Source organism: Mustela lutreola, chromosome 10, assembly GCF_030435805.1.
Source record: "Mustela lutreola isolate mMusLut2 chromosome 10, mMusLut2.pri, whole genome shotgun sequence".
NCBI classification, from domain to species: Eukaryota; Metazoa; Chordata; class Mammalia; order Carnivora; family Mustelidae; genus Mustela; species Mustela lutreola.
Window position 1 is genome coordinate 78219018 of NC_081299.1, and position 20878 is coordinate 78239895.

At 37.6% G+C, this 20878-nt stretch overlaps 1 protein-coding gene across 3 annotated transcripts in view; it reads left to right on the plus strand.

Moving 5' to 3' along the window:
* The window catches only part of BTBD8 (BTB domain containing 8), a 107505-nt gene that overhangs the window by 19150 nt on the left and 67477 nt on the right, over positions 1-20878 (plus strand). For 2 of the 3 annotated variants that reach the window (XM_059136322.1, XM_059136323.1), the window contains 2 exons: positions 6580-6815; positions 13196-13313. In XM_059136322.1, coding sequence (XP_058992305.1) covers positions 6580-6815; positions 13196-13313 — 354 coding nt within the window. Of the gene's footprint in view, positions 1-6579; positions 6816-13195; positions 13314-20878 lie in introns of those variants that run through there. The other variant, XM_059136324.1, reaches the window with a different exon arrangement.

Sequence of the window (20878 nt, forward strand, 5' to 3'; positions counted from 1 at the left end):
ACCATATGATAATTGACCCTCTCTGCTTGACTTACTTCACTCAGCATAATCTCTTCCAGTCCCATCCATGTTGATAAAAAAGTTGGGTATTCATCCTTTCTGATGGAGGCATAATACTCCATACTGTATATGGACCACATCTTCCTTATCCATTCATCCGTTGAAGGGCATCTTGGTTCTTTCCACAGTTTGGTGACTGTGGCCATTGCTGCTATGAACATTGGGGTACAGATGGCCCTTCTTTTAACTACATCTGTATCTTTAGGATAAATACCCAGTAGTGCAATTGCAGGGTCATGGGGAAGCTCTGCTTTTAATTTCTTAAGGAATCTCCACACTGTTCTCCAAATTGGCTGCACGAACTTGCATTCCCACCAACAGTGTAAGAGGGTTCCCTGTCTCCATATTCTCTCCAGCACTTGTTGTTAACTGTCTTGCTGATCTTGGCCATTCTAACAGGTGTAAGGTGGTATCTCAATGTGGTTTTGATTTGAATCTCCCTGATGGCTAGTGATGATGAACATTTTTTCATGTGTCTGATAGCCATTTGTATGTCTTCATTGGAGAAGTGTCTGTTCATATCTTCTGCCCATTTTTTGACATGATTATCTGTTCTGTGTGTGTTGAGTTTGAGAAGTTCTTTATAGATCCTGGATATCAGCCTTTTGTCTGTACTGTCATTTGCAGATATCTTCTCCCATTCTGTGGGTCGCCTCTTTGTTTTATTGACTATTTCCTTTGCTGTGCAGAAGCTTTTAATCTTGATGAAGTCCCAAAGGTTCATTTTCACTTTTGTTTCCTTTGCCTTTGGAGACTTATCTTGAAAGAAGTTGTTGTGGCTATCGAAGAGGTAACTGCCTATGTTCTCTCTCTGTGATTCTGATGGATTCCTGTCTCCTGTTTTCGTGGCCAAATATTTCATTGTATGATGGATAGAGAATCATCATGGCCATCCTCAGGTTTGATGATTTGTTAGGTGTCTAAGACTTAGCATATAGTCATATTCTGGGCTGTGATTTACTACAAAAAAAAAAATAAATAAAGAGAAAAGGCATGTGAAGTGAAGTCCATAGGAAACTAGGCGCAAACTTCCAAGGGTCTTTTCCAGTGGAGTCACACAGGACATGCTTCATTCTCCTAGTAATGAGTTATGACAACACTTTTGAAATGTTGCCAACCAGGGGAGCTCAGGTTGGGGGAACCAGGTGGTGGATATTAGAGAGAACACGGATTACATGGAGCACTGGGTGTGGTGCAAAAATAATGAATACTGTTATGCTGAAAATAGAAAATAAATAAATAAATAAATAAATAAATAAAGTTATTCTGTAAACTCAAAAAAATAGAAAAAGAAAATAATAAAAAGCTCAGTGCCCAGGGTTTTTACCAGGTGCTTGTCATGTAGGCACCATGTGTCTATTGTGCATCCATATTCCAGACCCCTGGAAGGAAAGCAGGTGTTAAGCATAAACCATATTATTTGTATAACTCTTTGTATAAATAGTTTAGGTACAATGAGCCATACTTGTCATTTATAGAATGTCAGGAACACTTCCGAAATCATTTTCCCAGATACCAGCCAAGGGCCAACCTTATAATTAAGTCTTTTAAAAGATAGTAGTCAGGGCTGCTATGTTAAATCTTCTGTGCATATGGATATACCATATTTTGTTTATCCATTCATCAGCTGATAGACATTTGGGTTGTTGACTTTTTGGCAGTTATGGATCATTCTACTGTGAACATTGATGTACTGATTTTTATGGGAACATATGTTTTCCTTTTCCTTGTCTTATATACCTAGAAATGAAATTTCTGGGTCATGTGGTAAACTTTTGAGGAAATGTCAGACTCTTTCTAAAAAGGGTGTACCATTTTACATTCCTACAAGCATGTATGAGGATTCCAGTTGCTCTACATTCTTGACAACACTTGTTATTATCTGTCATTTTGATTATAGTCACCATAGTGGGTGTGAATTGATATCTCATTGTGATTTTGATTTGTATTTCTCTGATGGCTATTGATGTTGAATATCTTTTTATGTGCATATTGGCTATTATATATCTTCTTTGGTAAACTCTATTCACATTCTTTGCCCATTTTAAGTTGGGTCATTTGTCTTTATATTATTAAATTGTTTATATTTTTAAATTCTTTATATATTTGATATTCTGTACATAGTCTCTATATATGAATTTTATTCTGGGGCACTTAGGAGGCTCAGTGGGTTAAGAGTCTGCCTTTGGCTCAGGTCATGATCACAGGGTCCTGGGATTGAGCCCTGCATTAGGCTCCCTGCTCCATGGGGAGTCTGCTTCTCTCTCTACCCTGACCCTGCTCATGTTCTCTCTTGTGTATCTGCATGCGCTTTCTGTCTCTCTCTCAAATAAATAAAATCATTTTTAAAAAAGAATTTTGTGGGCACCTGGGTGGCTCAGGTCATGATTTCAGAGTCCTGGGATCGAGTCCCGCATCGGACTCTCTGCTTGGCAGGGTGCCTGTTTCCTCCTCTCTCTCTCTGCCTGCCTCTCTGCCTACTTGTGCTTTCTTTCTGTCAAATAAATAAATAAAATCTTAAAAAAAAAGAATTTTGTTCTATGTAAAATGATTTTAAAATTCTTTATATGTTCTAGATATAAGTTTTTTTATCAGGTATGTAATTTGCAAGCAGTTTCTCCCATTCTGTGAGTTGTCTTTTAACTTTATTCATAGTGTCTTTGAAAGTACAAAAGTTTATAATTTCTATGATTTTAACTTTCTTTCTTTCTTTTTTTTTTTTTTTGTTACTTGTACTTTTGGTGTTATGTGTAAAAAACCATTGCCTAATCCAAGGTAATGAAGATTTATATTCATGTATACTTTTTTAGTTCTTACATTTAGATCTTTCACCTATACTGAATTAATTTTTGTATGTATTATGAGGCTAGTATCCAGCTTTGTTCTTTTGTATTTGGATATCCAGTTGTCTCAGCATCGTCTTTTGAAGAGACTGTTCTTTTCCTGTTGGATTGTCTGGACACCTGTAAAGGAAAAACATTACTGTGTGTTTACTTTTAATACTCTACTCATAGAATAACTCACTTCTGTCCCTTCTGGTTACCAAATGTGTGGGAGTTTTCCTCCATACCAAGTAATTCTCTGAGGTTCTTCAGATACCAGCTGGGTGTTCTACCCATTTAATTCAATTCTGACACTACCTGGAGATATTATTAGATCCCACAGGTTAAGGGTTCAGTCCCATAAGACTGCCCCAAACCCTTTTCAGATGCCAGTTGCAAGTCCAGGGTATTCCCTGTGCTTTTGCCCAAAAGCTGTGAGTTGAATGTTCCCATGACTCCTTTCTCAGGTTCAGTTAATTTGTTAGAACACAGATTTCACAGAACTCAGGAAAAGATTTTACTTACTAGATTGCTGATTTACTTACAAGGGTGTAACTTAAGGACAGACAGCCAGATTGTGGGGGAGGGTGCCCCGGTTGGTCAGTTGATTGGGCAACTGCCTTCAACTCAGGTCATGATCCTGGAGTCCTGGAATCAAGTACTATGTCAGGCTCCCCGCTCAGTGGGTCATCTGCTTCTCCCTCTTACCTCAGCCCTCGCACACTCTCTTTCTCTTATTCTCTCTCTCTCTCTCTCTCAAATAAATAAAATCTTAAAAACAAAAACAAAAACAGCCAGATGGAAGAGATGGAAAGGGTGAGTATGTGGAGAGGGGTGTGGAGCTCCCACGCACTTTCTGGGTACACCACTCTCCCAGCTCCTCCATGTGTTCCCCAACCAGAGGTTCACTGAATCCCATCCTTTAGTGTTTTTATGGAGGCTTTATTACATAGGCATGGTGGATGAAATCATTGGCCATTGATAATTAATTCAAACTCTTGCCAACCAGCCCCTGTCCTTGGGAACTTTCCAGATGTCATCTAGCTCATTAATGTAAACTCTGCTGTGGTTCAAAGGGCTTGTTATGGATAAGAAAAGCCATCCATTCCGCTTCTAGCCCTCTGGTGCTATTTCAGGAACTGGGAACAAAGCTAAGTATTCTAGCAAAAATGTCTCTATAACTCTTGCATGGGAAATTACAAGGGTTTTAGGAGATATGTGCCATGAACAATGGACAAAGACCAAATATATATTTCATGTTATAAACCACAGTATCACAACACTGTTGTCCAATGCCTGTTTATGTAGTTGTAGACACTTAGTTCTCTTCCACTAATCTATGTTTATCCCCGTGCCAGTACCACATAGTACAGATGACTGTAGATTTGTAGGAAGCTTAGAATTTGGGAAGTGTGAATCCTCCATCTTTGTTCTTTGTCAAGGTTGTTTTGACTACTCTGGGTGCCTTGCATTTTAGTTTGAATTTGAGGACTGACTTTTTGGTTTCTGCAGCAAAGTAGTTGAGTTTTGATAGATACTGCATTGAATCAAATCTGTAGAGCAATTCAGAGAGTATTGCTATCTTAACCCTCTTAAATCATCTAAGATGTGTTTGCCTTTATAAAATTGCTTTCAGCTTTGTTTTTTATAGCTTTGAATATACAAGTCTTAAGCTTTTTAAAAAAAATTATTTATTTATTTGATTGACAGAGATCACAAGTAGGCAGATAGGCCAGGGGTGGGGGGCGCGGGAGAGCAGGCTCCCTGCTGAACAGAGAGCCCGATGGAGGGCTCGATTCCAGGACCCTGGGATCACGACTTGAGCCAAACGCAGAGGCTTTAACCCACTGAGCCACCCAGGTGCCCCAAGTCTTACACTTTTTGTGAAATATATTCTTAAGTATTTTATTTTTTGATGTTATTGTAAATAGTACTATTTTCTAATCTTGTTTTAGACTGCTGATTTCTAGTATTTAGAAATACAGTTGATTTTTGCATATTGATCCTGTATCCTGCAACCTTGTAGAACTTGTGTAACAAATAGGTTTTGGGTTGGATTTCCAGGGATTTCTATATACGAGTTTGTTACTTATAAATAGAGATAGCTTCGCTTATTCCTTTCCAGTCCAGATGCCTTTTATTTCTGTTTCTTGCCTAATCCCCGGCTAGAGCCTCCAGTTAAACGTTGAATAAAAGTAATGAGAATAGGCAGGCATCCTTTCTGATCTTAAAAGGAAAGTTTTCTATCTTGTACCATTAAATATGATGTAAGCTGTGGGTTTTTCATAGATGTTCTTTATCAGGTTGAGGGCATTCCTTCTATTCCAAGTTTGTTGAGTGTTTCTTCCTGACAGGTTGTTGGATTTTGTTAAATTCTTTTTCTGCATCTATTGAGGTGATCGTATATTTTTTCTCCTGTTGATATGCTGACTTAGTCCTGCTAAGAGAACTAAACTGACAAGGTTTTATGATGTCTTTGGGCTGCTCTAAAAAAAAAATACTACAGACTGGGTGGCTTATAAACAACATTTATTTCTCACAGTTCTGAGGGTGGAAGTCCAAGACCAGAGTGCCAGCATGGTAGGTTTTGATGAAGACCCTGTTCAGGGCTGTAGATGCTGACTTCTCACTGTGTCCTCACATGGTGGAAGGAGGTGAGAGATCTTTTTGGAGTCTCTTTTATAAGGGCACTAATCCCATTTGTGAGGGCTTCACCTAAGTTACCTCTCAAAGGCCTCACCTCCTACCAAATATCACATTGGGCATTAGGTTTCAACATACAAATTTTGAGGTTCTACAGACATGCAGACAATAGCATGTGATGTATAACATTGATTTTCGTTTGTTTAGCTACCCTTGAATTCCTGAGATAAAACCCAGTTGGTCATGGTTTATAATTCTTTTTACATGTTGCTAGATTCAGTTTGCTGTTACTTTGCTAAGGAGTTTTTTCATCTATATTAATAAGGAATATTAGTCCATGGTTTTCTTTTCTTTTGGTGTCTTTATTTGCTTTTGTATCAGAATAATAATGGCCTCAGAATGAGTTAGGAAGTGTTCCTGCTTTCTGTTTTTTGGAAAAGTTTGTGAAGGATTGGTGTTATTTCTTTAAGCATTTGGAAGGTTCACCAGTGAAGCCTCCTGGTCCTGGATTTATTTTGGGGGAAGTTTTTGACTGCTAATTCAGATAGTTCTGCTCAGATAGTCTTTCTCCTTAAGTCAGGTTTGGTAGTGTGTGTCTTTCTAGGAATTGTCCATTTTATCTAGGTTATCTAGTTTGATGGCCTTGTATATATTCCTTTCTAACATTAAAATATTTCATAGATTACTTTTAAAATGCTCTGCTATTTGAGATATTTTTCCAGTTACTTCATATACAAATGGTTTTAAAATTATGTAGTTGAGGTGTGCCTGGGTGACTCAGTGGGTTAATCCTCTGCCTTCGGCTCAGGTCATGATCTCAGGGTCCTGGGATCGAGCCCTCCATCGGGCTCTCTGTTCAGCAGAGAGCCTGCTTCCCCCTCTTTCTCTGCCTCCCTCTCTGCCTACTTGTGATCTTTCTCTCTGTGTCAAATAAGTAAATAAAATCTTAAAAAAATAAAATTATGTAGTTGTATTATATGGAAGCGGAGCTTGGGAAACTAGCTTTGAAGAATCACCACCATTATTTTCATTAATATTTTACCTTTTCTTTTAGGATTGTATATTCATCAAATAGAAACCTAAAAAACTTTGAAGAAGAAATTCTTAGGAAAAAGATAGTAGAGAGGAGAGTACCAGAAAAGAAACATGACTTCAGTTGTGAAAAGTATACTGATAATGATGGAAGATCATCTGTAGAGTTCTTAGATAAAAAGTCATCTCCTTGTTCTCTTCTGAAGCATGCAGTTCCTGAGGATATCAGTGATGGAGAGGACAATTTAATTTCCACTGGTAAGGCAGTTTTTTGGTGGATTTTTATAAAATTTTAATGCCATGAAAGTAACTATATTCTGATACAATTGGAGAAGAACATACTTCAAAAATCAATTCTACTGATTTCTTTTTTATAGGTTAACGAAATAAAAGTAAATGAAAGTAAATGTAATAAAACTAAGTGAAAGTAAGTTTTTTATGGGTAAGTGAAAGTAATACTATAGCCAACTCCTAGTTTTCCCAAATAATTGGAGATAGGGTTATTATGAATAAATTCACAATTCTCCTCTTAAGCCTCCACATGTCATCATCATCCTTATTCTAGTCCACACCAATAAAAACTTTAGCAGACTATAGATTCAGTTCTGTTATAACACAATATATGTATTACTTAAAAACAACATGCAGTAGAAAGACAACTATCATATGATCTCCCTGATATGAGGAAGTGGTGATGCAACATGGGGGGTTAAGGGGATAGGAGAAGAATAAATGAAACAAGATGGGATTGGGAGGGAGACAAACCATAAGTGACTCTTAATCTCACAAAACAAACTGAGGGTTGCTGGGGGGAGAGGGGTTGGGAGAAAGGGGGTGGGGTTATGGACATTGGGGAGGGTATGTGCTATGGTGAGTGCAGTGAAGTATGTAAACCTGGTGATTCACAGACCTGTACCCCTGGGGATAAAAATATATGTTTATAAAAAATTAAAAAATTAAAAAAAAACCAACATGCAGCATAAAAACCACCATTATTTTTTGTCATGACACAAAAAAATTACTGACAATTTTGTTGTGATACATTTTAAAAATAAGAATCTAATAAAAATGGTCTGATTTTACCCATTGAGTTGCTAAGAAATACATAAATACTACAATAAATATGGTAGTTGACCTTGAAAAGAACTCGAATTTGCTTGTTGAAGATAGTGTCAGAAGGGTTGCAGCAGCTGGTGCAACCACTCTGGAAAACAGCATGGAGGTTCCTCAAAAAGTTGAAAATAGAGCTATCCTATGACCCAGCAATCACACTACTGGGTATTTACCCTAAAGATACAAATGGAGTGATCTGAAGGGGCACATGCACCTGAATGCTTATAGCAGCAGTGTCCACAATAGCCAAACTATGGAAAGAACCTAGATGTCCATGAACAGGTGAATGGATAAGGAAGAGGTGGTATATATATATGATGGAATACTATGCAGCCATCAAAAGAAATGAAATTTTGCCATTTGCGACGACACGGATGGAATTAGAGGGTATTATGCTTAGCGAAATAAGTCAATCAGAGAAAGACAATTATCATATGATCTCCCTGATATGAGGAAGTTGAGATGCAACATGTGCTGTTTGGCAGGTAGGAAAAGAATAAATGAAACGAGATGGGATTGGGAGGGAGACAAACCATAAGAGACTCTTAATTTCACAAAATAAACTGAGGGTTGCTGGAGATGTGGGGAAGGGAGACGGTGGTGGGGTTATGGACATTGGGGAAGGTCTGTGCTATGGTGAGTGCTGTGAAGTGTATAAACCTGGCGATTCACAGACCTGTACCCCTGGGGCTAATAATACATTATATGTATTATGTATTTTAAAAAAAAGAAGGGTTGCAGCTTGTGAACTGTTGTGAATTGGCAGAAGGAGGATGTTAAGGACACAGGAATAAATATAGATATAAGTATAGATGATATAGATAGAGATACAGTAGTAGTAGATATTCTAGCAGGAGACTCAAGATCTCTGGTTTATTTATTATTTATAGAGCATCATAGTACAAGTTCCCAACCCACAGTCCCCACAAAGTTCTGTGGTGAGGGCCTGAAGTTACCCTGCATGTGAAGTGGTAATGCACCAATAAGAGAGGAATACTGAAATTAGGAGATTTTCATAGGCTACTGGCAGATCTGATAGAAATAGAGAGAGGGAAATAGGGTGGGAGGGAGGGGGTCTTTACGTTGGAATGTAAATAAATCTTCCTTGGTAAAGGGAGAGGAAGGTAGCTTCAACACCCTGGAGTACAGAGAAATGGTTTTGAGGGGAAGAAAATCTGTAAGTCTTTCTGGAACCTCACAGTATTTCTAGCCTCCAAGCATGTGTGTTCTTTTTCATTCTTAATCCAAGTTTTCCAATTCTCTGCCCAGAAACTATGCTCTGCCTCATACAGAAACACAAAAATTTTCATAGAAAATGGTCTCTTAACAGTTGGTTATGTAAAATGAGATGGAAATTTATAACACCAGATATGGAGGATTTAGGTTATAACATGCAGTTAACCGAGGTATCTGGTAGATGTTTAAGATGTTTGTGTATGTTTTATTTATTCTTACATGGCTCCATTCAGCTGGGTGTAGTTTTTTGCAGCAACCTATTGTTTCTTGTGAATAAGCTGCAAGGAAGTGAAATGCACATAAGCAGATGAAAATTTCACATCATGTTCAGATTGTTCCCTAAAATATCAATTGTGTTAGATCAAACTGATATTTTCAAAACAAGCATTGTAGCACAATTGAATGTATATGAAAGTATCTGTTAACTAAAAGATTTTATTACTGATATTTAGTACAACAATAATAATAATAACCAAACTGATTTAAACTGATTTAATAACTAAACTGATTTAGAATCCTTGTTGTATGTGTGTTAACATCTAACTATGGTGAGTGTGTCTCTTCTAGGCTTTGAGGTAGATACAGTCATATAGTCTATCTCATTTAACTCAGACAACTCTGAGAAATAAGTGGCTGTAGGCTGAGTTTTTTTTTTTTAAGATTTTATTTATTTATTTGACAGAGAACACAAGTAGCAGAGAGGCAGGCAGAGAGAGAGAGAAGCAGGGTCTGCACTGAGCAGACAGCCCGATGCGGTGCTCCATCCCAGGGTCCTGGGATCATGAGGCCGAAGGCAGAGGCTTTAACCCGCTGAGCCACCCAGGTGCCCCTGTAGGCTGATTTTTATAGATGAGAACTCTAAGGAGGGTATAAGGGACTTTCTCAAGGCCACACAGATATAGCAGTTGGCCAAGCTGATATTTAGTATTCATTTTTCCTGTCTCTTGTCTAGAGTTCTGCCACAGCCCCACAGCAGCCCATTAAAAGTGGCCAAACACGTTGCAGATGTAAGTGAAAAGACCTCATTTACCCCTCAACTCCTTGTTTTTTAACTACTTTCTCCTTTCCCCTATGGAAGACCCACATGTTTACCAATTTAAGCAGACACTTACTGTCCGGATTTTACTACCTTCTTTTCAAGCTTTCCTACTGTCAATGTCACCTTCCTTGAAATTCCCCTGTGTTCTATGGCCCTCTGTTCTCTTGATTTTCCTTCCTGGCCATTCCTCTGTCTCCTTCACTGGCACATTATCTTTCTACCCCTTAATTAATTGGTTTTCTCCTCTTTTTCTGAGTTTCGGATCCAACCACTGACTAGACATATCTGTCTAAATATACCTTTAATATCTCAAAATTTAATCTATCCCAGACTGACTTAATCATCTGCTTCCCATCCTAATCTGTTCTTAAGTGCTCTGTGATGTGAATTTTATCTCTTATTCTACTCAGTTATTCTTTTATCCTTTATTATATTCATGACCATATCTATTGATTTGTCTCGTTAGCATTTTGTTAAGTTCATTTATTTATTTAAATAATCTCTATACCTAACATTTGGCTTGAACTCAAACCTGAAGATCAAGAGTCTCATGCTTCTTGCACTGAGCTAGCCAGGTGCTCCTTTCTTAAATATTTTAAATACTTCTCTGCTTTTTTAAAGATTGTATTTATTTGTTTGACAGAGAGAGTGAGTGTGTGTGAGAGGGAACACAAGCAGGGAGGGTGGAAGAGGGAGAAGCAGGCTCCCCACTGAGTAGGGAGCCTGATGTGGGTCTCGATCCCAGGACCCTGGGATCATGACGTGAGCCAAAGGCAGTTGCTTAACAACTAAGCCAATACTTTTCTCCTTTATCCTCCTGCCATTTCTTGATTTCAGGTCTTTGCAATTTTTCTTGAGCATTTGCCCCCCAGCTAGTTGCCAGGCCTCTCATTGTACCACTCTCCATTTATACTGTGTAGAACAATATTTGTTAACTGCAGATGTGATCATAGCACTCCCCTTATTAAAATTCTTTCTTTATTTCCCATAGCCTTAATATAAATTCCAGGTTCTTCCCCTTGACATAAGGGAATTGTGTACTGGCTCTTACCTGGAATTCTGCTGCTGATTTTCTTCACAACCCTCTCCCACCCCTTGAGCTCTAGTCTTACTGAATTATTTGGTATTTCCCTCAAAGAACTGTATTTTCTCGCCTCTATGCTCTTGCACTTCTTATTTGTTCCTAGAATGCCATTCTAATTATTACATATATATTTTTTAAAGACTTTATTTTTATGTAATCTCTACACCCAGCATGAGGCTTGAAATCACAACCCCAAGATCAAGAGTCACATGCTCTGCTAACTGAGCCAGCCAGGTGCCCCTAATTATCACATTTTTAAATGGAATATTGACTTTGCATTAGGTTTTGAATGCTTAAGAGTGAACAAAACAGATAAGTGTTGGTGTCCTGCAGTCTAGGAGGAGATACAGTCAGATGGATTAGCCCAGAGTGTGATGAGGACACAGATAAGGTACATTTTACTTGGACCTAGTTAGCATTCAGACAAAGCCATATGAAGGGAGTGATGTCAGGGGGAAAAAAAGCAGGAGTTAAACGGCAAAAATAATTTAAGGCAGAAGTATTCCAGACAAAGAAGACTAGAGGCAGAGAAAGCTCAGGCAAATAGCAAATTTTGAAGGCTGGAAATAGTTTGTTGTGGGACTGGGGTGGAACAGGGGACAAGAATGGTCAAAGTGAGAGATGACCCTGGATATATAAGCAGAAGCCAGATCATTGAAAGCCTTGTATAAAGGATGACCTTATTTCTTATTGTCCAAATTGGGATACTTTTGAAAGAGTGAAAAGTGCAGAGTTATTATTGTGGCCAATAATTATTCTGGGGCAATAGGCATTAACTGGGAGCGTCCCAGGCAAACCATCTTGAGACATGTGGTCATCTTATAAGCCATTTTGGAGAGTTTAGAGGGTACTATTTGGCAGGCTTATGGAGTATGAGCAGAACAAGATTAGGGTAGAGTGGAACGATGACTTCAACCTGAGGACCATTGAGGTTGGAGTTTCTCTAATTTTTATTTTTTTCCATTGCAAATGTGTGTTTTCCACCACACCAACTAATTCACCAATACCAGTTGGGTGTACAGCAATTCAGTTCTGACACTAAGGGTTATCCTGTCATGTGAGGTAATAGTCATGGGCACAATTTTCACCCTGTCAGTATGCCTTGGAGAACTATGGCCGCCCCCCTCCAGGGTGGAGAGCTCGGGTTGGTCCCCAACCACCTGCATAGTGAGGAGCTGGATGTTGTGTGGCCTGGTAAGCCATTATAAGACCTTGGCTTTTACTAAGTAAAAAAATGGAGAGGGCCATATGGCTTTGAACTGAGATGGATCATGATTGTATTGCATTTTTAAAACATGCCTCTGTGGGGCTTAAAAGTGGTAGATGTGTTGGGAAGTTAATGCGGAGATCTAGATGAGAGGTGATGGTAGCTTGGACTGGGGTGGTAGCCATGGAGATACTGAGTCCTAGTTGGATTCTGGATCTCTTTTGATATTAGAGCCAATGATGACATTGTGGTTTATAAATATATAAATTTATAAATGTGTAAATTTGGTAGGTGGGAATTTGTCCCAAGTGATGGATTCTCAGCAGATGTACTAACTAAAGTTTCTGGACTGACAAAGCTATGATATACAGTATAGTAATTTTTTTAATATGAACATGTTTTATATTTTACTCTTCACTTTCTAAATGGTGAATCTTTTGAAGTAGAGATACTTTTAAAAGTATTTATTTTCTTAATTTTTCTATACTGTATGTAGTACTAAACTCATAGTAAGTGCTCCATAAATCCCATTGCTTTTAGTTGAATATCTGTTGGTTCAAATGTCATTTTCACCAAAAAGTTATGAACAAGAATAAAAAGGAATTAGGTAATGAAAAAGGGTATCAAAATTGGAAAATTTTCTAGTTTCCTGTGTCTGATATTCATGAAGTGGCTTCAGTTTTAGTATATAATCTTGTAATAATATTAACTATATATAGCTGCAAATCTATGTTAAAAGGTTTATTTATATTTAAATTAAGTTGAAATTTATATTTCAAAGCAAGATATAAATGATTTTAATGTTGTTTTATCTTGAATTTACCAGTTAAATATTGTAGTTATAATTGTTCTCTCTTAAGTAGCTAATCAAGATAACTATATGGAAAAACCTTTAGTTAATATTAAAACACAAGTTTTTTGGATATTTATAATAAAGAAACCATTTATCTCTTTTAAAGATAATTATGACTTGGATCCTGCATCTGAATTAGGAGAAGATTTATTGAAACTTTACGTGAAACACTGTTGCCCAGATATTGATATTTATGTTGATGGAAAAAGTTTTAAAGCTCACAGGTAAATAGGCATGTGATTTGGTGTCTTGGTTGTGAAAATGAAGTTTATATGGGTGGTTGTCTCTTCCTAGCACAGTGGTTTTCAACCTGATTCACAAAAATCACAGGGGTTTCATGGTGATGCCTTAGCAGACCTGTGACAGGGGAAGAGGATTGACATCAGGCAGGGTTTTCTGCCTGCAGGTTCACCCAGGCTCCCATGTGTGCATGCTTCAGTTAGAGTAGATCTATGCTTTGTATTGGACTTGAACCTAAGGTTTCATTAGAAGAAGATATTCTGTTGCCCAAAATAGGTTTGAAAGCCACTGTCACAGAAAATATAATTAAATGCAATTTTTAATTTCCAGGCATTATAGTGCTGAAAATGATTATTTCTACATGAATGACATGTATTTTCTCTGGATGCATTTGGGCTCAAAGTCTTTGATTCAGAATAGATATTCTTATGAATAGCATTGATTAGAAGGCTTAATATTTCAATGTACTTTTTAAAAACCATTATTATGCTTTAGAATTGGGTTGCTTAGACATTCTAGTCTTTTAGATTTCAAATTAAAGCCTACTCTTTTTTGCAAGTAACTAAAATCTGTTTAAAAGAAGAAAAATTTTTAATAAATACAGATTTTCTTTTGGAACTCAAGGGAAAGAAGTACAGCTGGACTTCACAATGGATAAGAAATAGAACCAGAAGACTGAGGAACCCAGTATTTTTCCTCCCTCTTTTTGTGTTTCAAATAGAATGTCTATAAGTTTTTCTGGTGCTCCAGAAAAGGAAGAACCAGGTTATTTGCAATGGCAAGAACCAATCTTCTAGGTTCAAGGGTACATAGTCTTAATGAAATTAGTGGGTTTAGATGACAGGAATCTACCATGCCAACAGTAGTGATGTTTATGCTTTCAAAAATCATATTGGCTTTGCCAGTTAATTGACAGCAGTACATTGCTAAACTCTAGGATTACCAGTTTCAGTCAGACTATTTACTACTCAGAATTTGAGCTTTTCTCTTGGGAACATGTATTTTGTAATTGTAAGTACACACATACGCATATTTTTCTAATTTTTATGAAATCTCCATTACATATAGTAAAATATAGGGTATAATACTGATCTATTAATGTATTTTCCATATTGTGGATATGTATTTCCTAAATTGTGTGTGTGTGTGTTTACTTCTTTGATTCTTTTTTTTTTTTTTTTTTTTTTTTGGAGAGTGGAGCAATGCAATTTTATTTTAAAAAATTAATTTTAATTTTATTTTGTGTTCAGGTTTTTCTTGAAACCACAGGGGCATTGTACCAAAGTTTTACTTATAGATCCCTATAGATCCTGAGGACTGTATATCCTCAAACAGTGTCTATATTTGGTCTCTCTGTGTGCTACCTGAGAGTGGACTATGTTTTAGGAGCTGGATCTAGAATATTAGGTTTGTATTCCAGGAGAGCTCTTGCTTACATTTCAGGTTTATTTTGTTCACCTAGCTATAAAAAATAAGTGTATATTAACTAAAAGGCAATTTCCTGAGCATATGTTCCAAGAAGATCTGGCTTAAGTTTTTCTACTTTGTTAGTACACTTATATGAGTTACAATGGCAGAATCTAAATCTCAAGATTAAACTTCATAGTCCAAACTTGAATAAATCTATGTTTAGTACATAATATTATTATTATTATTTTTAAAGATTTTATTTATTTGACAGAGAGAGATCACAAGTAGGCAGAGAGGCAGGCAGAGAGAGAGAGGAGGAAGCAGGCTCCCTGCTGAGAAGAGAGCCGGATGCGGGACTCGATCCCAGCACCCTGAGATCATGACCCGAGCCGAAGGCAGCGGCTTAACCCACTGAGCCACCCAGGCACCCCAGTACATAATATTATTATACAGTTTAAGGAAAATTATGTTAGTAGTTCAGAAGACACACATTCATGTCATGTAGTTTAAAGCCCAACATCAGAACATTCTGAATTACTTCTTGTTCTAAATGATCAGTGTCAACACTTACCCTAGTGATGTAGCTAAAAATCCATTTGTGATATGACTGTTGTAATTTTTGAATTATATGTACTCATATGTTGAAAGATCAGTACAAGTACTCATAAATACCAGAATTTATGATCAGAATTACATTCACATTAGGGTTGTATTTTATAGCCCATTTAGTTTGTATTTACACTAGAGAAGGGCCTAGGTAATGAGGTAGTTTCTTCTTGAGTCCCTGTCTTTCATGCTCTCTCTTCATAAACATACCTGATACCTGGTTCCTCCAAGATTATCTCTCCAGTTGACTGTTATTCTGTCCAGTCTTTATCTTGATCCCCAGCCCTTAATATGCTACAATACGGTCTGATGCCAGTTACTTCCTTGTGGTGGCACAATTAAGCCAAAGAAGTTACTGTATAACAGAGTGTGGTTAAGAGTGTATGAACTGTGTGTGGAGCCTTTCTGTCTGGGTTTGAATTCTAACCCTACCATCTTTCAGCTCTGTGAATTTGGGGAAATCATTTAACCATTCTCTGCTTTAACATCCTCATCAAACATGGGTATTTTCAAGGTACTCATCTCATGGGGTGATTATGAGGATTAAATTACTTTAAAGGACTATGTAGGTGTTTGCTACCATCATCCAGGCAATAGCTCTTTGATAACAAGCTTTTGTGTAGATGGTAGAAACAACCTGTATGCACTTATGTGGGGTAAGCAGAGAAATAATGGTTTGAATCGCTTGCATTTCCCCCCAATCCAAGGATGGGACAGCAGTTTACCTCCAGGAAAAGTCACATTTACTTTACTCTTCTCCATCTACCCAGGCCTTTTCCCCTCTGAAGCATATTCTTCACTCTTCCCACATACTTGTCCTTCTTTATCTCCAATACTTGTGCTCAAAGGAGAAATGAGGAGAGCTCTTTTTATTTGAGAGAGTGAGGGTTAAAATAAAAAGAGAACCCCTTAGAGTTCATTGATCCTGTTAGTAATGTTACTCCTTTTCTGAGTATTGCTTCCTGAGACACTATTATGCATTGCACTCTTTTGTAGACCTCTGTAACATTACTTTCCTGCCTGAATTGCTCTCAATCACCGGATGAATACCATCTGGATATTGTACATTTCTGTTTTCTTTTATTTCGTCCTTTCATCTTCAGCCTACCCCTAAGTTTGTACGTGATGCACTCTATTGCAGAGCTCCCATTTTATGGCATTATTATTGTAGTGTTTCCCTGAGAGAAATTGAATCTGTTACATTTTTAAGATGTCTGTTTGTGGCACTTCCATGTTCCAATATTAAGATTTTCTTGGGCTGCTTTATTGAAAAAGCATGGCAGTGATTCCTGATTTTAGCTTTTGACAATCTGATAGCCTTTCCAAAATACCTTTTCATTTCAGTGTGTGATATCATACCATTAGGCTTTCATTCGTTGAGTTAAAGTGTTCAATTCCCCCTTTAAAATACAGGTTTTTTCTGAATATTTAGCAAATTGGCAGTCAGTCAGGAGGTCAGTGTTCTAGTTTGTGCCATAGTATTAATCAGTTACATGTTCAGCTGAAAGCTTTCTCAGAAGTGTATAGTTTAGTAATTCAGAAGTCAGTCTTTCTGAGTTTAGATTCTGACTCCACTATTTATGGAATGGTTGAGAAGTTGCTTGATGTCTTCAAGTCTCAATTTCTTTATCTATGAAAATAATAATAGTAGTTATAGCATATGGTGGCTGTGAGGATTGAATCAGTTAATACAAAACACAATAGCTGACATGCTGTAAGCTTTCAGTAAACGTTAGTTGCTATAAATATGTATTAGGTATCTGGAAGGAGACACACTGTTGCCTATTGTACCTGACCTTGTAGTTCAGGTTGGCAAACTATGGCTCAAATCTGGTTACTACCCTCTTTTTATATAAAACAACAAAAAACAAGCATATGCAACAGTAACCTGTAAAGCTTGATATTTATTATCTGTCCCTTTACCTTTTTCTATAAAGTAAGTTTATAGAAAAATTTACTATCTTACTCAGATTACCAGGAAGCCTTTAATGAAATGAAAATAAAATTCCAAATTACCATGCAATAGAGTGAGTCACTAACATCTTAATATTAATTACTTTGTTAGTGATCAGTAGTCATCCCTGTCCACTTGTGAGATTTGATGTGGTAATAACAGAGGGAAAAGAGATAAAATTCCTTGGTGCCGCAGGCCTTTGAGGGATGCTGCAGTGGGGAACCAAAGCTAAAGGCTCTGGGTGCCTGAAAGGAGACAAACCACCTGCAGTAGTGGTTCCTTAACTGAACCTGATTAAAACTGCTCTTTAGATATTCTCTGTAGAACATGCTAACAGCATAGTAGGCAGAACTGTCAAGGCTTAGGAGGCCCTTCTCTAGTGTAAATACAATTTTCCATTCCTGTCATTGAATTTGTGTCTTCCAAGAGTGACTTGGGTTATTCCCAAACCTACGTAATGCCATTTTTTAAAAAAAGATTTTATTTATTTATTTGTCATAGAGAGAGAAGTGAGAGCAAGCACAGGCAGACATAGTGGCAGGCAGAGGCAGAGGGAGAAGCAGGCTCCCCGCCAAGCAAGGAGCCCAATGTGGGACTCGATCCCAGGATGCTGGGATCATGACCTGAGCCGAAGGCAGCCGCCCAACCAACTGAGCCACCCAGGCGTCCCTGTAATGCCATTTTAACTTATTTTCACAGCATAACTTAATGAAAGATCAAATAAGGGGTGCCTGGGTGGCTCAGTGGGTTAAGCCTCTGCCTTCGGCTTAGGTCATGATCTCAGTATCCTGGGATCGAGCCCCGCATCCGGCTCTCTGCTCAGCAAGGAGCCTGCTTCCCCCTCTCTCTCTGCCTGTCTCTCTGCCTACTTGTGATCTCTCTCTCTCTCTGTTAAATAAATAAATAAAATCTTAAAACAAAAAGATCAAATAAACCAGTGATGCAAGAAATATGAAAGAGTTATGTGGGGCACCTGGGTAGCACATTCAGTTAAGTGTCTGACTCTTTGTTTTGGCTCGGATCATGATCTCAGGGTCGTGGGATCGAGCCCAAGTCAGGCTTTGCATTCAGCATGGAGTCTCCTTGAGACACTCTCTCTCCCTCTCATGTTGTCTCCCTCTAAAGTAAGTAAATAACTCTTTAAAAAAATTATTTTTAAAAATTTATCATTCCAGTGAATGATAAAGTGAATGGGAAGATCTAATAAAAAAGTAGCACTTTAAAAATTGCTATTGAATTTGGTGTAGATGAGCAATATAAAAGTTTGAGAGGAAGTTATAGAAATTTAAAATGATTCTGTACTTAAGTTTCTTCAAAAAAGTTTTAGATTTCATTCTTCATTTTAGAAAAATTTAAATTAGAAATTGTAAGTATATATACATATATATCTATATCTTTTATGAGAAATAATGTGAGCTTACTGACTAGTAAGTAGTCAGTAAGCTCACATTATAAAAGGGATTGGCTTTACGGTGAAAGGTTTGTGAATGAATGCATATGTCTTTTTTTTTAATAATTGGCAGGTGTTTTATTAAGATAAAGTTTTTGGAAGTGAGAGAGACATTCTAACTGGTCTTTAAGTATATTTGTCAGTGATTGGTTGGCTGCAAGAAAGCAAGCAAATGGTTTGAAAAATTTCAAAAGAGAGAGAATTGTTTAGTGTTGGGGTAGAGAGGTTTTGTTTTTTTTTTTAAAGATTTTATTTATTTATTTGACAGAGAGAGATCACAAGCAGGCAGAGAGGCAGGCAGAGAGAGAGGAGGAAGCAGGACCCCTGCTGAGCAGAGAGCCCGATGCAGGCCTCCATCCCAGGACCCTGAGATCATGACCTGAGCAGAAGGCAGCGGCTTAACCCACTGAGCCACCCAGGCACCCGAGAGGTTTTTTTTTTTTTTTTGATATTGCTAATTTCCTGCAAGAAGTTTAGGGTCATTATCAAGTGAATATGGGTGGTATTCTCCCCATAAAGAGTATATAGAACTTTCTTAGCATACTTCTACCTATATAATTTGGAATTTCTGGAGTTGTTTTAATGCTCAGTAAAGTGACGTTTTTTTAACTGAAGTATAGTTGACATATAATATTATATTAGTTTCAGGTACATAAACCGTGATTTGACAACTTACACAGTATGCAGTGCTCACCACAGAAAGTGTAGTAACCACTGTCCCCATACATGGTTATTACAGTATTACTGACTGTATTTCCTATGCTGTACTTCTCCATATTTACTTTTAAGTTATTATAAAATGATTATGATATGCACAAATAATTTTTAAAATTCTCTCAATTTTTTTTATTAACAAAAAACTATCATTTCTAAATAGTGCATTCATTACACTTTATAAATAATTTTTTAACTTAGAAAAGATAATCTTATGAAAGTATAATCAGTGGATGTCAAAGTGGGTGTCTTAAAAAAAAGTTCTTTGTTTTTTTAAAGATTATGTTCTGTAAGATGTTTGCGAAGAAGTGCAGTGGGTGACAGTGACAACTCTAAAAACTCTGGATTCACTACCCTGGGTTTAATCTTTATTTAGTTATATAGAACTAAAAGTTTAGAAAGTATTCTTGGAGCTAGAGTACTTAAAGAAAAAAAAAAAAAAAACAGTCCTAGTAAAAAAAGTCCTTCTTTATAGCTTCTCTGAGTAATCCAGGCCATTATTCTGCCTGGAGTAGTGAATCTAGTTCAGCGAACATCAGGAAGTATTAAATAGCAAGCAATGTACTAAAGCAAGAGCAAGGGGGAAATTAGGGCATCTTGACACAGCCAGAAGCAGCCTTGTCAGTTGAGATTAAATTTAATCAGAAGGTGGAAATGGTTTTTGGTGTGTTGGAAAATGAAAAATCTGGCAAAGATATTTAATACAGAGGGCCATTTACAGCACCTTTATTTTTTTAATGTAGGCTCCACACCCAGTGTCGAGCCCAATGTGGAGCTTAAACTCACCACCCTGAGATCAAGACCTGAGCTGAGATCAAGAGTCAGATGCTTAACCGACTGAGCCACCCAGGCGCCCCTTACAGCATTATTTTTCAAACTGAGGCCTGTATCCTAATTGAGTAGGAATGTTTTCTGAGTTTCTGTCCGAATGACAGGGCAATTGTTTAAGTCTCATATGCTTTTAATCTTACTTAAATGGAAATAGCATGCTGTGTTAGTGCAGATCTTCAGAGAAGCAGACATGAGGATGGGGGTTAGACTAGTAAGATATTTAATAGGGTAAATGCATGTGAGAGAACATGGAAAGGAATCCAGAGGCGACTGAAGGAGCTGTCAAACTGCAGTGTTGATTTGACCATGATGGAAGGAGAAAGGGAAAGAAGGAAGCTTGAGTAGTAGCTTCTTAGGCTGCCGTGAGGGAAGTCAGCAGACTATTAGAAAGTTCCCAGGCGAAAGTCACCCATCAGAAAAGGCCCTGTCTCTCTGAAATAGACCTGCCTATTGTCACTGATGTGCTCAGTCACTGGCAGGGAACAGCCTATGAGAAAGTGGCCTTGGGACCCATATGGTACTGAATGCAGAGTGCTCTGCTGGGGCCATTAGTCACTTAGGCAGTCAAAGATCAGAGACTGCCA